Below are 17,174 nucleotides of genomic sequence, written 5' to 3'. Positions count from 1 at the left end.
GAACAAGTATATTGTGCTATTCTGCTGCAGCATTCAAGTGATGTCAGATACTGTGAAGCTCGTAATTCTTAGTGAATGGCTGCTAGCTAAAGCATTGTCAAGGTCTTGTTAATCTTGTTATGTGGTTCATTGTGCGATGTCTCATTGTGTGCTCACTGTCTCTTTTCCGGTTGGTCTTACTCCATCGGCCCCGTCCAATCCATTCTCTCCGCCTTCATTTCACCTCTTAATAAATTATTGTGTGTCTTCTCTCCTCCTGCAGAGCCGCAGTCCACGGCATTCCCAGTCTACCCAGTCTGGGCTTGCCGACCAGGCCGCCAAGCTCTCCTTTGCCTCTGCTGAATCCTTGGAGACCATGTCGGAAGCCGACATCCCCATCGGGTTCAACCGGATGAACCGTTTTCGCCAGAGCCTGCCATTGTCCCGCTCTGCCAGCCAGAATAAACTACGATCTCCAGGTTAAGATCTGAAGCTCTACTGGCAGGCTCTGTCAAAATATGCTGTTCGGTCTCAAGGCAGATTTGCAGCTGTCCATTTTTACTCATGTAGCTGGTGATGTGAACCACTGTGCTTATATAGAATGCAAGAAAGTGTTGTACTCTCACCTCATTTACCATAACAGTCTAATTACTCTGCTACAGAGAATATATAACATGTTAATCTGTTTTCAGTATAGACACAATATTTACCTAATATATTCAAAACCTTTCCTGACCGCTGTGCAGGTGTACTTGGAAGAATCGTTTATTATATTTAGAATTAAATTATTCAAATGTACTCATTATTTTGGGGACTGTAATACTGCACATCTGTTTTAATGATACAGGACTGAGGGTTTGTTTTTGTGCAACTGCACAAGTAAACAGAGTCGAGGACAGGTTTACTACAAAAGGACCTTGGGAGTGTAGAGAGGATTAGTGTGAAGCCGGTCCAGACTCTTAAAGATCAAGGTGTGTTATTACGTCAGGTATAGTGAGATAAAAAAAACAACTATAGTGCCAGTGACTGAAGTGGCACGAGTACAACAGCCAGTCTCCATTCTTTCCTCTCCATGTCTCTTTACTAACAACTCTCTTTGTTTTCTTCTCTCCCCAACTCGTCTGCAATATCTCACTTATTTTTCTTGACTTTTAATCACTGGTCTTCCTTTGCTTCGTTTGTTCTTTTTGTTTGTCCCACGGTGTATGAAGATGAATTTTCAGGTTAGTCAGGCATCAGACTCATATTTTTAATTTCTTTATTTCTTTTTAAGTTTTCCATGAAGTGGGGGTTATTTTTGGGTAATATGATATGAACTATTGCTATTTAATTATTGATAGGAAGTTCTGCTTTTAAAAAAGTAGTGGTAAAAATTCAACCTTTGCACCTTACCTATGAATTCTCACAGTCTACCACAGACCTATTCTTACATTCAGAAAGAAAGAACTGGTGTTATAGCTGACATCTGATGAGAAAAATCATTGAACCAAAAGACAGAACATTTTGATAATAATAATTAACAACACTATATATTTTAAAATGCTTCAGGATTTGACAGAATTGCTTGTTATTCTGTCCATCCACTAAATACATCGCCTTCTGACTCAAACTTCTCTCCCTTATCACCCTCTTTTAGGCGTGCTGTTCCTGCAGTACGGAGATGAGACCCGTCGGGTGCACATTACCCACGAGCTGAGCAGCCTGGACACGTTGCACGCGCTCATCGTGCACATGTTCCCTCAGAAGTTGACAGCAGGTATGCTAAAGTCACCCAACATGGCCATCTTGATCAAGGACGAGGCGCGCAACGTCTTCTACGAGCTGGAGGACGTCCGGGACATCCAGGACCGCAGTATTATCAAGATTTACCGCAAAGAGCCCATCTACGCTTCTTACCCTGCTGCTGCACACCTGGCTAACGGAGACCTGAGGGTGAGGGGAAGGGAGCTGGGGGAGTTGGGAGGTGAAGAAGGCAAACTGAGTTATTTTAGAGAAAGAATGCTTTCTGATCTCCTGCTAGTCAGATGTTTGACAAGTGAGCTGTCAGTGAGAGCCGCTACAGTTCTGTGTCTCTACAAGAGGAGAGTGTACTCCTTTGGCAAGTTAATAGTGTTTTTTATATTTCATGGTAACTTTGACAGCTGTTGCGGTGTATGTGGGTTAGTAATTTAACAGGTATTCCTCCTGGAAATTTATTTTCTTATCTTCAAGTAGGCCATCTGTTGCTGCGCAGACACTAGAGAACAATGTTCCTCTGTGAAATGAGCATATTTTAACATCCGAAGCTATTTCTGCTTCAGTGAAGATCAAGGAAGCCTGAGGGAGACCTTTTATACAAACCCCTGCTTACCATCTGCATTATTCACACAATACTGAGAATACAACTGCTATTAACCATGCGAACAGGCAGTGAAAATGGCAATTAGTATATATTGTGTGTGCATGTACTGCGCTGTATGGTTTTACGCAAATGTGTTTGCGCACGCTTAGCTGCTTTTTTGTGTCTGGGAATGCAAGAAACAGAAAAGGAAAACGAGGTAGAGACAGAGCTGACCAACACCTATAAACTGCAAGAGCACACACACATTTTAATACACACTCAAAGTTTAATACCAATAAATCATAAAGGCATGATTTTAAGCAGCACTTTTATTGGGAAAAACCAAGAACCATCAGAGGTACCCATCATTTTTCACAGTAAGTGTGAGTTGCAGAGTCCATCTCCATCTTTATAACAGTTGGAGACTAAATGAAAGCTGCATTTTAACAAGCATCTTGCCGTTCATTTACTCATGTGCACGTTGCATGTCTGGCTGTCTTGTGGAGCAACGTGATACTTAAGCTGTGTTGTTATCTACTGTATTTTGTTGCTTGTTTAAATTTTGTCTGTGTAGCCTGTGCAAACCAGACCACCTCATATGGCTGTGTGGGTATACACTATCTACATGAATTTGTCCCTGGGCATACAAGCTGAGCAGCACAAATTCCTTTGTCATGCTCCAGTATTTTCTGTGTATTACATTGTACCACATGACAAGGTTAGCTAGGATGCTGAGGAGCAAATTAAAGAAGAAAAACAGGGATGAGTTAGGTAACAGAAGTAGTAATGTGACAAGGAAAACAGAGTGCTTGGCTTTTGAAAACGGTAGAAATACTAAGAATCACAACAGGAGGAAAACAGAGACCATGGTAGGTTGAACATGAGAGCATGTTAACAAAGCTGTGATGCTCTGCAAAGATATGCAGTTAGAGGAAAATTAATTAATTTAGAATTAGTGTGGCCTCACAAGATGTTTTGGCTGGTCCAGATTTTTAGGACTAAATTCTGCAGTTTTACAAATACTTCCTCGTATTACTTGTGCTTCTTTGGCATCAGCTGACTGTGACAGGCTGTCGATTGTCAGTCAGATCTCATGTTAAGCTGACACATGGGACTCACAGCACTCTTGTCTCCATAGTAACCCTCATCCCTGCTTGTTTGTTTCAGAGGGAGATGGTGTACTCCTCTCGTGACTCCTCCCCAACTCGCCGCCTCAACACCCTGCCCTCCTCTTCAGCCTCAGCGTCCTCTGGCTCTCCATCCCGTTCACGCCTCTCCTACAGCGGGGGCCGTCCTCCATCTTTCAGCGGGTCCCATTCCCAGCATGATCAGCCTCGTCATCCCCACCATCCTGCAGCTGGCCACGCTGCCAACGCAGGCCTGTCTCCTTCGCCCAGCGCCATCCTGGAGCGCCGCGACGTCAAGCCTGACGAGGAAGTTTCTGCAAAAAACATGGCGCTGATGAAGAATGAGTCACTGTATGCAGATCCCTATAGCCTGATGCATGAAGGCCGGCTCAGTATAGCCTCCACCCAGTCATTAGCTGCCATTGGAGACCCCTTTAGCTTCCCTGTTTCCAGTGGCCTGTACCGCCGTGGCTCTGTGCGCTCACTCAGCACCTACTCAGCCGCTGCTCTTCAGGGGGACCTGGATGACTCCCTCTACAAGCCTGGAGGTTCGCTGTACTCTGACACTTACTCCTCAGCCACTCTGGGCATGGGTTTTCGCATGCCACCCTCATCCCCGCAGAAGATTCCAGACATGCAGCTGAGAGACAGGGACTCGTATTCCAGCTCACCTAGCAGAGCTTCACCTGTCAGGCAGACCTTCCGGAAGGACTCAGCCTCCTCCTCTGTGTTTGTGGAGAGCCCGAAGTCAAGGCCCAGCTCCAGTTCAGAGCCTCTGTGTTTGACAGCCGGTCCCGGGGAGGCCGGCAGGGCCACGCCTGGCTTTGGTTCTTCAATGTCTGGACAAGACCCCGACAGCAGCAGGTCGGTACAAGTCTGTCTGTGTGGTGAATATCATTAAGGTTGCTGTTTAAAGTTGTTTTTTTCTGCTTCCTGTGTGAACACAATATCATCATCGTAAAATACTGATTATTTTGCATTAAAGTTCTCTGGATTTGTGTTTTGCATGTGCTATATCAAACCACACCCACACTACATCATAATTAAAAGGATTGTCAACATTTTAAATGTTTTAAATTATTACAGTTTTTATGGACATGCTTCCACTTAAACTTTGTGACTAGATTACAAGCGTTCAATTTTTACAAAGAAACTTGGTACTTAAAGCTCTAGTGCACTGTGTGTGGTATTTTTATGCAGCAAAACGTATGTTTGCCTTGGTGTGGTCAGCACTTGAGGGATACATCTGTGGTCTTTACTTTTGCAGGGATCACCGTCTGGAGCGTATGGAGGCAATGGAGAAGCAAATAGCCAGCCTTACTGGTCTGGTCCAGAGTGTGCTGACCAGAGCACCAGACAGTGACAGCACGTAAGACTCTCCATTATACCCCATTAACCCTCTAAAATCACAGATACAACTTCAGCTCAGACACATATGCAGCATTATCGACAGGAACAGCAGCAAGCTATTATCAGAGCCATTATCAGCTCCATAGCAGTGAAGTGCTACAGTACTTGTTGTGTGAGCACAGCACAAGTACAGAGCTTTAAACATTAGCTGCAGGGCACAGTGCTATTGATTTATGCATCGATACATAGAGATGTGTAAGATAGCTTTCCGTAGGGTTCCTCCTTTACATTTAACACTGTTAGAACGTCACCCTCACCAACACAATAGGGGCTCATTAACAAGAAGATAACTTGTTAATGCAGTCACCTTGATAGTGTCCAGGAGTAGTGCTGTTAGCGTTAGCACTGTAATTGCCTTGCCCTGTGGCCGTTGATCCTCAGATGTGGCCTGCTGCGTCTCTGCATGATGGCGGGCTGCCCTCCGGACCAAGGGACGGAGTTCTCACGGCCATTACCTTTCTCTTCCAGCGAGAAGACCGAAACCAACAGCGACGGCTCCGCCACTGGAAGTGAGTACAGCTGCGTAATTGTGACCCGTGTACCAAACGGTTACTTACTAGCCTTCTTGTTACTAACACTGCTGCCGTGCTATTCTCTGCACTGTTCAGAAATCCTACTGTTTTGTAATGATGGTGACTTTCCGGTTTATGACAGATTTACTTGACAGCACTCTCACGATGGGAATGCAACATGTCATCAGTTTGGGAAGGTGCTGTATTTATCACCTGACTGTGGAGTTGGTCATCCCGCCTGAACCAAAGTTTAAAAAAAACACATCGCTACCTTTTATTCCTGGTGGCTTGTTTGAGCATCCATGCTTCATGCAGCCCGCCTCAGGTCCCCCGACGATCCACATCTTTGGTCATTTTTAGATTAGCTGAGAGGCTGCAGAGGAAGGATTGCCAAGATGGCGGCATGGTTACCGAATGATTTGCATATATATATATATAACCTAGGGCTGCTCAATTATTATTATTATCAATATCACGATTATTTTGGTCAATATTGAAATCTCGATTATTCAAACGATTAATTTTGAGTTTCACAATGCATTTATTCAGCATTTCTCTCTCTCAAAAACACTTTGTTATTGATTTTTTATGCAAAATATTCATATTGAAAATACATTTTGACTACAAATATGTACTTTACAGCTGTTTTGCAATGTATGAAGCATTAAATCAATATGGAACATTAAATAAGGCATAGAAAAACATAAATGTATCCAAAATAAACTATGGATCCAGCTGCTCTGCAAATTGTCTGTATTTATAGAACAAAATAAATATAATAATAAGCATAAGCATCAATAAGCAATAAGCATCTTCTTGAAACCCTCACCATCGACTGTATTAATGGGTTCCATATCTTTAGCTAAGAAATATCCAATGGCAGCTGTTAGGCCCCGTTTACACGTACATGGGTATTTTAAAAACTGAGACATTTCCCTTCATTTGTATTTATCTTTTACATGCAAACAGTGAATTCGCCTCTGAAAACGCGACCAGTGTTTACCTTTTGCTATGACGATGATCATGGAAGCAAGCCGCCCATAGGCTTGGCTTAGTTATGATGGCGCTCGATGGCGTATTTATGCGGGTTGATGTAAACAAAAACTTTTTTGAAAACGATGCTATGTGCACGATGTTATTTTGGAAAATGGAGGGAGGGAAATATTCGTTTCTCAACAGACCCGGCTATGTGTAAACGTAGCCTAATGTCTTGTGCCTCCGAACTTGTCGGATAAGGAGTCGCATTAAACAATGTGTCTGTGATCGATGACTGAGTTTGCGTTGACGTCTTGCTGGTTGTGGCACTGGTTTTGTCTTTTTGTTTCTTTATTAATTCGTCGTGAGCGACTTTGTGCTTTTGTTTGAGATGGTTGAATAAATTTGTAGTGTTACCAAGAGGAGCAGCTATTACCTTAGCAAATCTTGCACATTATGTGCTGCTGCACAAAAGTGGAAAATAAATCGTTTAAACTCGATTATATGATTTTTGAGATTGTTTGACAACAAAATCGAAATCGTGATCAAAATTCGATTAATTGCACAGCCGTAATATTACCTACATTTCATATCCAGATCACTTATTATAAGATCGCCTCTTGAAAAGAGGAATTTAACAGCTGAAAATCGGTTTTCATGTCTTCCCAGTCAGGTTGTTTTGTCTGCACCAGAGTTTGCTTGACAATTTTCACTGCAACCCAAACAAATCCAACAAAACGGGCAAACGTACCAGAGTTCATTTTAACTTAACTAAAGAGGTTATGTGTGAAAGCACTCTTACAACCCCTGCAATTCCTACTACACTCTCTTTCTCTCTCACTGTTTTTATCTCTCATTTGATTTCATTAGAAATGACTCAACCACTTTTTAAAGAAATTGGCTGTTCAAATATCTGTATAAATTGGAGGCCATTACCAGATTTAAAAGAAACCATGCCAATGCCTGGAAAAAACACTTGAGTGTTATTCATTGCTATTCAGTCAGATTGTGAAAAGTATTTATTTAAAACATAATTTGTTTAGTATGGAGAAGTTTTATAGCTCCACTAAGCATAAATACATGAAGCTGTTGAAGGGTGTCAAAGAAACAAACAAACAAACAGACAAAACTGTTAACACAACCTTCTTGGCGAGGTAATAAGACAGACAGCTTTGAAATATTTGGTTTATTTTTTCATTTTCAGCTCTCGGACTGAATTTAATGTTTAAGTGACTGTGACGAATATTTTTCAGCATAGAATATTTTTCAGCACTGACAGGAATCTTTTTTTCAACAGGTAAAGCCTAGACATCCTGAATCATTTCTGAATAGATTTATTTTTGCTGCGTTTTATTCCTCTCATTCTTGTGTCTGTCATTTTTTCTCCTATCCATAATTTTTTTTCGCCCCAGTTTGGCACAAACAGACCTTGACTGTGGCTGGACCTTCACAGGGCAAGTTCAAGGACATAGTTGCTTTTGAAGCTCCCTCACAAATTGACACACTGCCAAAAGCCATCGCCAGAGTCATCTCTTCTCTGCTGTAATCAATAAAAAATTATCATCATTCTGTAAAATGAACTTTTAAGACTTTCCTCTTCCTCGTTGTCTCTCTATCGCTCTCTCATTAATTTCTTGGTAACTGGCTCACTCTCTCTATATTCCAGCTGGACGGCTGAAGAAGAAAGGTAGTTGTCATCTCCTTCTCTATCTCCCTTTTTATTTCTCCTACCTCTCATGGCTCACTGCTCTCTGTATGGTTTTGTGGTGTTGCTGGGTAGCTGGCGGTGTCTATCCTCACATCTTCCTGCTGGTTGTTTTCCTGGAAAGCCCCCCTTGTATTGTCTCTACTTTTTGAATTGGTTGGTTTTTCTATTGAGAATTGCAGATGGTTCCTTTGTCACAGGCGAGGCGCTCCTTGAATGTGTATGAGAGTGTATGTGTGTGTGTGTGTGTGTGTGTGTGTGTGTGTGTGTGTGTGTTTGTCAGAATAGCTGGGGAGTCGATGGCCATACTCACAAAGCCCTGTGTGAAGATAAGAGCATGGTTATCCCCCTGTGTGTCACTACTGAATAGACTAATTGCACTTCAATATGGGTTACTAATAGCATGAGCTTACGTTTTTCTAGGCTATTAGAGTTTTGTGACTATGGCCCTTTTTGCATTCACACACTATTTGTTCCAGTGTGTGTGTGTGTGTTTGCGCCCAGATATTCTGTATATCTACATTTCTTTGGGCCTTAATGATTTGTGTGTGTGTGTGTGTTATTGTTTGAACTGTGTGTTATGCTGGCTGACAAATCTCACCGGAGCACAGCCCAGCAAACTAACCAATTGGTTTCCCAGTGAGCTCCTGTTGACCCCCCCCCATGTCCTGCTCTGTGATTGGCAGCTCATACCCCATCCGCACCTCTAGCTCTGATGCCGCCGCCACCGTCTAACACAATCCAGGTGAACAGCGTCGGCCGCTTGCAAATGCAGCTCCACCTGCAGGGCCTGCAACAAAATGCCACCGACCTGCGCAAACAGCTCACCCAGCTACGCAAGACACAGGTATGTAGTATATCAGACTAGGAAATCCATCTATCTGATGTTTATAGAGTTCCAATGTAAAGGGTTTAGTAGTATCTAGCGGTGCATATTGCAAATGAATACTCCTCGCCTCACCCTCCAAGCATTTAGAAGAAGCTACGGTGGCCATGAAACTTGCAAAAAAACAACTATTCTGGGCTACTGTAGAAACATGTGGGGCAACTTGTCCTCGCTCTGTGGAATGTCTGTAGATATAAAAGGCTTATTATTTTATTTTACACTAATAAAAACATTAGAACCCGATATGTGGGTGTCACTGCAAAATTAATCCACCAGAGTGAACTGCCATTTAAGAAACTGTGGGAAACGGTGCAGAGTAAGAGAGAAGAAGCAGTTCTCAGCAATGTCAACTAGAACTAATTGACAATGTATATGTTAAATGAGAAATGTTAAAAAAGATCTAACAATTATTCTTTAATGGTTACTGTAAGCTTTTATTTGTACGCTTATTAATGGTTATTTGTTTAAGAAAGCAGTCTTATGAGTACATTTGCATATTGTATAATGTAATGCCTATTTTCATTCATTTCCATCAGAAATCCCATATTAGTCTGGCTCTAGAAAACATATTTATGAACATTGTATACAATATCTTCCATATTCTGCCAATAGATCCCCTAAATCTTGCACACTGGACCCTTTAAAGAGTATGTTCCCTCAAATTATATATCTAAAAAAACATTTTCTTTCTATTTATATAGAGATCTGTTTCCCTGCCATTCAGGGTTTTATAACTCTTTTAATATATCACCAGCTGGCGTGTTGCAAAGGGCAGCCAGTGTTTGTGAAGCTCTTTGCGCCTGCACACACGTGCTGACAGAGGTCGTGCTACAACACCTGCTGCCGGCTGCTGTTTATTCCTTGGTGCGTGTATCTGAATGTTGTCCAGCACATCGACTAAAATGTCACTGTGCTATTTACACTATTAAAAAGTAAAGAGATATAGATTTACACATCAATTGCATATAATTTACATAGGCACTTCTAGTCCTTCTGTATCCCATGATCCATTGATTGGAAATCTAATTTAAAAACAAAACAAAAAACTAAACCGTGGTTATAGCAGTTGATGTGAAAAAGGTTTGAATAACGTGTGCAGTCATACTGCATATTCTGTTTCCACACAGTAAGAATGGATAATGCCATCTGACAGCAGACGCAGACTGCTGTTTGCAACAACATTTATAAACGCCAGCTGGTGCTATAAAACTATAGTAAAAGAGGTATAAAATACCGAACAGCAGGGAAAAGGAGGCAGATTATGGACTAATAGACTTTACATAGTTTTCTGCCTCCACACCAACCAAATTGAGGTAAATCAAATTTTGTTTGTGATGCACTGAAAAAGTATGTTCATTAAATTCAACAGCAGTTGTTTTTTCAGAAACAATAATTCCTCTGTATACTCCACAGTCTGAGCATTAACTGCGAGTCACTAGCAGTCCCTGAAAACTGGTGGCAGTGTGTTCAATGGGTTAATGAGGGTACCTGGGAGACGAGGCATTTTCAGGGAATCAAATACCATCAGTTTGATCAGTCTGAATCAAGCACTTTGCCTCTACTATTTTATTGTAACATGCAAAAGAACACTGAATGTAAGACCACATCATGCACAATACATGTGGTTTGCTTTGAGAACCACAGATTGTTAGTCGCACAAAAAATTCTAAATTTCAAATATTTCCATTTTCTCCATGCGGCTATTATCTAACATTTTTATGATGTAAAATGTATACTGTACAGCGTTTCAACACACATGTATGCAGGAGCAGAGGCTTTGATGTTTATTTGATCCTCACTTCAGTACTGTACTTACAGTAGATAACACCTGCGCGTTCGCATAGCTGTACTGCATGACACATTGAGGGCACAGGATCTTTGGAGGATTAATAATGAAATACAAGGTGTGAAAGATAAAAGCTCCGTTCACATTGAATTGTATTTTATAGATACAGAGTGTCATGATGGATGCAGAATCAGATGAGAAGCCGCGGAGGGGTTAACAGAAATGTGGAGGTCCTCATTTATTCCATTTATCTCTGATACAAGCGATGCCATGGTAACTGTAGGAGGAGTCAGGAAGAGATGCTGAGTTAAATGCTCTCACTGGCAGAGGACAGGGTCTTTTTTAAGGGGAAGAAGAGAAAAGAAGTAGTGACAGATGGACATGGAGTGCTTTTATTTCTTGACAGTCCTGACAGTCATAAGGGCTTCTTGAACTGGCTTAGCAGTGAGACAGAGAGCCAAACAGAAGAGGCTGTGCTGTACCTGGAGAGGACACTTTCCTGTTCAAGTGTATGTGTGCCCATGTGTGAACTCTGCACCTGGGCCCATATTGTTGCCCATGGCGATGGCCAGCAGCTTAAATTTTACATGTGGCTCATGAATTATACAGAGTGAGCATGCTGAGAGGGAGGGAGCACAGCAAGATAAAAAAAAAGAAGAAGGAAAATCTTGTTTTTTTTTCTGGATGTATTCATCATATCAAAATATGTTCCTTGTGGTTGGCCTGCTGCAGTATAATGGACAATACTTGGTCATTTAAAATGTTAGTGATATTGTTGTCTTGTTTCAATTTCTGGAACATAACACCAATCAATTATTAATTTTCCTGCTTACCTGGTGCTTTCATCTCAGGGAGTTGTATTACACGCAGCAGTCCTGTACAATATTCCATTCATAACACTGAGCGGGAGCCGAGTTCACACTCAGTGCTTCAGTCATAGTTTTGTTCTCCTCTGGGCATCTTTCTGTGTTAGGGGAAATGATACACATACATGCTGATCAGCACACACACACTCTGCAGAGGGAACTACATGCTGCATCTACCAGGAGAAGTAATGAAAACACATAAGCAGCCATGGATAGAGCAAACTGTCCCTCTGGCATAACAAGGTGGAAAAGGTTGTGTAGTCGGACTGTCTGTCCGAAACAAAATGTGCCTTTGCTTTAAATCTAAAGGGGCCTCCTCATTGTCCTGTTGTTATCCTGCAAAGACAGAGATAACCAATTTCTTAACTTCAACAAGCTGTTTTCATGAGGCTAGCGGGTTAACACTGATACAATTAAGTTCTAAATACTTGTTGAAGTAAGAGCTACATGTGTTATCTGTATGTGTGTGTGTGTGAATGTATGCAGCTGGAGAACCAGGATTCAGTGCGAACTCTGCTGAAGCGAACAGAAGCGGAGCTGAATGTGCGTGTGGCCGATGCCCTGAGGAAGCAGGAGGATCCTCTGCAGAGACAGCGCCTCCTCGTGGAGGAGGAGAGACTCAAGTACCTCAACGAGGAGGAGCTCATTATCCAACAGCTGCAGTGAGTAACAGTTAAAGAGTCAGTGCTCAGCTAAGTTGACAGATATCTGGTTTAAGATGAGCTTTTATCACATTTCTTTTTTTTAATAACAGCTCCAAACATGACAAAGTTAATTTCTGTTTTATAATTACATGACTCACAGGGTGACGCAATGATAGGATGAAACTGTAACTGTAATTAAGCCTGGCAAAGAGCAAGATTCTTATTAAGATCTGAGGTATGAGACTAATAACGACTAATTGATGTGACTGCGAAACTAGAGCTAAGAGCTACCTTGAGATTTCCTAATCCGATAACTTGCCTCTGTCTCATATGTGGAAATGTCCACTGCAGTAATGATTCCTGGATCAGTCTGTGAGTGGCAGAAGAGTTCCTGAATCACTCGGAGCGGCATTTAGATTGCAGACTAATTGGTTGAACTGTTAGATGATCTCTGTTAATCAATGTCTGGTATTCATCCTGGGTAATGGCCAGTTTTTTTTTTGGTTAATTATACATGGAACTTTGATTCATTACATAACATAAAGCAGATTCATGTGACATAAGTTTGACACAAAGTCAATATTAGCTTAACTAATTCACATTTGTATAGAGTCTCACTTTTTCTCTCAGCTGTTGTGTGAAACTTTTAAAAAGCCGTTCATCCTCCCCCAGTTCAGCTGTCCCAGTTGATCTAGCTGCCAGTTGATTGAGAGACAGTTTATTGGCAGAAGTTTTACTGAAATGCACGTACCATAATTCTGAAATAAATATTCAGTGAAATTTAAGTGTAGCAGAGGAATCCCTGGTGTTCAGCCTTCTGTCCGTTCCATCTCAGCGACCTAGAGAAGTCAGTGGAGGAGATCCAGAAGGAGTCGTCTGTCAACCACAAGCTGGTGACAGTGCAGGAGCTGGAGGAGAAGGCCACAGTTCTGAGAAAGCTGGGAGAAACACTCACAGAGCTGAAAAGTGAGTCATGCTGGTGCATTTCACATTCTGTACACAGGCACATAACAGAAAACACAGACTTATACTCTGGCAGACAGTTTATAATGCACTAATTACTCACTAAGTATCTTTTAGTCAACCACAGCCAGTCAAACATTTAATCATTCTCAAATTGCTCATTGTGTTAATGAACTGCCCGACCATTTACAGCGGTTCAAAAATGTTTTGTTTTGATTACCACAAATTTGTTTAAACGTCTTTGACAAGTAGAATTAATGCGTTTGGGGGGCGGGGGACTTGGTTGGCTAATCTTTTACTTTCTCCTGCAGATCAGTTCCCAAGCCTGCAAAGTAAGATGCGGGTGGTGCTCAGGGTGGAAGTGGAGGCTGTGAAATTCCTGAAAGAGGAGCCACACAGGCTTGACGCCCTGTTAAAACGCTGCAAGACTATAACGGATACCCTCGCCACCATGCGCAAGTATGAACCTGCTCTGACTCAGCAGCAGCACATCAGTACTTTTATGCTTTACCTTAAGACACTGTATATTTTCAACTCTTAGAAACTGTCCTTGCACAGACATTCTTATAATTCGTACACAGTGACACTTGGAGTGAAATATGTCCAACATTAGCTGCCACAAATACTTGGCCATTTGTAATCAGCATTATGGATTTTTTTAAAAGTGGTGAACATACAGGCCTTGGACAGGAAATTTGATTCAATGTTGGTGATGCAGATCTGATATTTCTGCCATTGAACATTTTTCTTTTTAAAGCCAAAGCTCTTAGCGACTGAAAGATGATTTAATGTCATAATGTCTGTAGAAAAAAAAGGTGTTCTGAAGGGTGCTTTCAAGCAGCTAGGATAAATGTGACCACTTTGCATTATGCGACCCTGATGGAGGCTCTTTTCAGTCACATGAATAAAGACTTTTTCATTTTATGTTGAGTGTGGACTTAAAATGTGCCCTTTAGCAGTCTGTCGTCAATCTCCCAATCAGCCTTGTGCCCAAAAAGCACCTCACTGTCTAGTTTAATTAACCTCACTGATCAAAAGAGCTCATCAAATGTAGCTTTTACCCTCATTATGTGGGTAAAAGGGAGTGGGAGAATTATTCAGTATTGACAGAGGTTTGCATCCGTTGAAATGTTTTGAGCTTTTTGGATGTTTTTGCCATTCAGCAACAATTGTTTTCACTTCAATTATTCATGTTTTAGTTTCAGAGTTGATTAATTCATCTTCCATGTCTTACCAGACAAGCAAATGAGGGGGTGTGGAAGAAGCAGGAGGACTTCTCTAGTCCTTCGTCAAAGCACAACGATGACTTGCGAAAGTTTTCAGACTTTGACATCCCCACCAGTCCACCACTCACCATCAATGACCTTGGGGGAGGCAACAGCCTGTCCAACTGGAGCCCCCATTCCAGCCTCAGCCGTGGACACGGGAACCCGTCCGGCCCACACAAGGACAATCATCCTCCTGTTCCTCACAAGGGCAAAGCCCTTGAGGAGCTGGAGCGCCGCGCTGCTGCTGACAAAGCGTTGTCCGTGGAGGTCCGGCTGGTAGGAATTATTGTTGCTATTTTTCACCCTTTTCTTCTCTATTTTTACTGCTCACATAATCTGCATCACAAATCATATCACACCATAGTTACACAAGTACTGCAACACCATGTTGGCTGTGTTTATAGATCCATCTCTCCCCTTCACAGGCAGCAGAGCGGGACTGGGAGGAAAAGCGGGCCAGTCTGACACAGTACAGCGCCCAGGACATCAACCGATTGCTGGAGGAGACCCAGGCTGAGTTAATGAAAGCTATTCCAGACCTTGACTTTGCTGCCAAGCAGATCAAGCCTTCCTCCAACACACCATCCTCCCAGAACTCCCAGTGTGTGGCAGGAACCCCAGAGCACCGCGTCAGCAAGCCCCAGCACAAGCTCTCTGGGAAGGAGGGAGGATCCAGGCGTGGCTCTGGTAAGATGGAGGGTTCAGTTTGCCTTCATGCGTTGTTGTCATGCCATGGCTCTTCAAAATGACATGCTATAAAGAGCTCAGAAAATGGCTGTTTTCAGCATAACCACCATGTATTTTTAAATAAATGTAATTAGTTTAAAAATGTTTTTACAAGCCCCACAGGTCATCAGATTTCAGTCACATAATGCCTAAAAATGCCTCATTGCTTACTTTAAAATCTCTGTGCATATTATGTAAGTATGACTCCTTTCTTAAGACGCCTGAATCACTATCTTCTCCAGATGAGCTGACAGTACCACGGTATCGCACAGAGAAACCCTCCAAGTCTCCTCCCCCTCCACCACCTAGACGCAGTTTCCCATCTTCTCCAGGAATAACCAGTCGCAGTGGAGAGCCACTCATTCCTGGCAAAAGTATCAAGGTAAGACAGAGAAAATACACAAGCATACAGTTTTAATATGTACACTGATTGTGCAATTCAACCATATTATTGGCATGTGGATATGTTCTAATCACACAAGAATCATATGTACATATCAACATATTAGCTCGCCCTCACAGACATTCTTGTGAGATCGAAACATTGTGCATTTTTCAATAAAATGTTCAATCTGTTAATGCACATTTTTTGTGTTTGCAATCGTAGAAGTCTGAATCTGAAGAGACTGAAGGCCAGAAGCCTCACGTGAAACTGAGGAGGGCCGTGTCAGAAAACCCTCGTCCTGCATCCACGCCTCCCACGCTTGCCTCTGGAGACAAGGAGGAAAGAGAGGAGGAGAAAATTGCTGCTGAATTGGAGGTAAACTAATGGGTGGTGTGTTACGATAGACTGTTGTTCAATGAGGGAAATCTGCACTCTTTAGTTATCATTTATCTTGCGTCCACAATCTGCCTCTGGCTTTTACGCGCGCACACATACTCACAAGCAGACATGCTCACCATCATTACCACATGTTCAAGCAGCAGGTGCCATATGTCCTCCTGCCCCTGGCACTGGGCGGGCCCAAAGATCACATACTGCTCAGTCACACACATCATCACCCAGGGCTCACAGATCACATCCAGACAGATGGACCCTGATGGCTTCTTGGACTGTGTTTGAGACGGCCTGCGTGAAATTTGATGGAACAAAGAGTCAACAAAAACAGATTTTTATTATTCAGACGTTGTTATGTTTTTATCTTACACTTTATGACAGCTTTTGAACCTCCCTTTTCCCTTCCCAGCTGTTTGAGAGAGCCCCGCTCAGGCTCACTCAGCCCCCTCCCCTTCCCTTACTCATTAGCCCTCACAGCGGGAAAAGTGTACCCCCCTGCAGACCGGACCTATGGCCTGCCGAGGCCCCAGGCACTGAGGTAACACTCTGGTTGACCCTGAGTGCTGTGGATTGCTGCCCTCCTCCTATCTCTTCAAGCTGACATTAACACAAAGTCTCCCTCTCCATCACTCTAATCATTTTTCACCACTTGTTTGGAAAAAAACATTAAAACCAGCTGACGTACATAGCTGCCACCATATTACTGCCTTATAAATCACACGTAGCAGACAAGGCAAAACATTAGCATTCATTTAGAGTTATGTTTGTGGCCACCTGATATTCTGGTTTGATCTTCCCTAACACTTGAGAAAAGGTCAGTTTGTTAGCTGCACAACTTCCATCATTATCTAACTGCTAATTTTGTCCATTAAAGCCAAAACAATTGACTAGTAGAAGCTAAAACAGTCAATAATTGTTATGGCTAAAAGACTTACAGAGTTGTGTGGTCACCTTTTAACATTTAATATAATATTTTGTGTGATTTAATGTGGAAATTGAGAATATTGATCAATGCAGGTTTAACTAAACAGCAGTGTTACTTCGAAATAATCCATCAAGAAGCATCCGCTGTTAAACTAAGACACAAACCTCTTCTCACATTTTGTTCTTTTGTATGCTGTGAATCTTCTTCACAGGGTGTTTTCTGCAGTGGGTTTATAGTTGATGTTGGGTTTTGGTTTGCAAGAGTCAGTATGTGTGAACAAACTTGTCAAACAGTTGTCCAGCTG

The 17,174-nt window shown here is 42.2% G+C and overlaps 1 protein-coding gene across 3 annotated transcripts in view; it reads left to right on the top strand.

Annotated features, from left to right (window-relative positions):
- Positions 1–17,174, top strand: part of srcin1a (SRC kinase signaling inhibitor 1a) — a 100,983-nt gene that overhangs the window by 69,294 nt on the left and 14,515 nt on the right. For 2 of the 3 annotated variants that reach the window (XM_027285025.1, XM_027285024.1), the window contains 16 exons: positions 263–458; positions 1,191–1,202; positions 1,616–1,911; positions 3,467–4,290; positions 4,694–4,795; positions 5,218–5,345; positions 7,990–8,010; positions 8,715–8,875; positions 12,053–12,228; positions 13,046–13,176; positions 13,485–13,632; positions 14,411–14,717; positions 14,867–15,128; positions 15,410–15,549; positions 15,775–15,927; positions 16,355–16,483. In XM_027285025.1, coding sequence (XP_027140826.1) covers positions 263–458; positions 1,191–1,202; positions 1,616–1,911; positions 3,467–4,290; positions 4,694–4,795; positions 5,218–5,345; positions 7,990–8,010; positions 8,715–8,875; positions 12,053–12,228; positions 13,046–13,176; positions 13,485–13,632; positions 14,411–14,717; positions 14,867–15,128; positions 15,410–15,549; positions 15,775–15,927; positions 16,355–16,483 — 3,186 coding nt within the window. The remainder of the gene's footprint in view (positions 1–262; positions 459–1,190; positions 1,203–1,615; positions 1,912–3,466; positions 4,291–4,693; positions 4,796–5,217; positions 5,346–7,989; positions 8,011–8,714; positions 8,876–12,052; positions 12,229–13,045; positions 13,177–13,484; positions 13,633–14,410; positions 14,718–14,866; positions 15,129–15,409; positions 15,550–15,774; positions 15,928–16,354; positions 16,484–17,174) is intronic. The other variant, XM_019258702.2, reaches the window with a different exon arrangement.

Source organism: Larimichthys crocea, chromosome XII (genome assembly GCF_000972845.2).
Source record: "Larimichthys crocea isolate SSNF chromosome XII, L_crocea_2.0, whole genome shotgun sequence".
NCBI classification, from domain to species: Eukaryota; Metazoa; Chordata; class Actinopteri; family Sciaenidae; genus Larimichthys; species Larimichthys crocea.
Note: the sequence above shows the minus strand (reverse complement) of the source record. Positions and strands in the feature narration are given on the sequence as shown.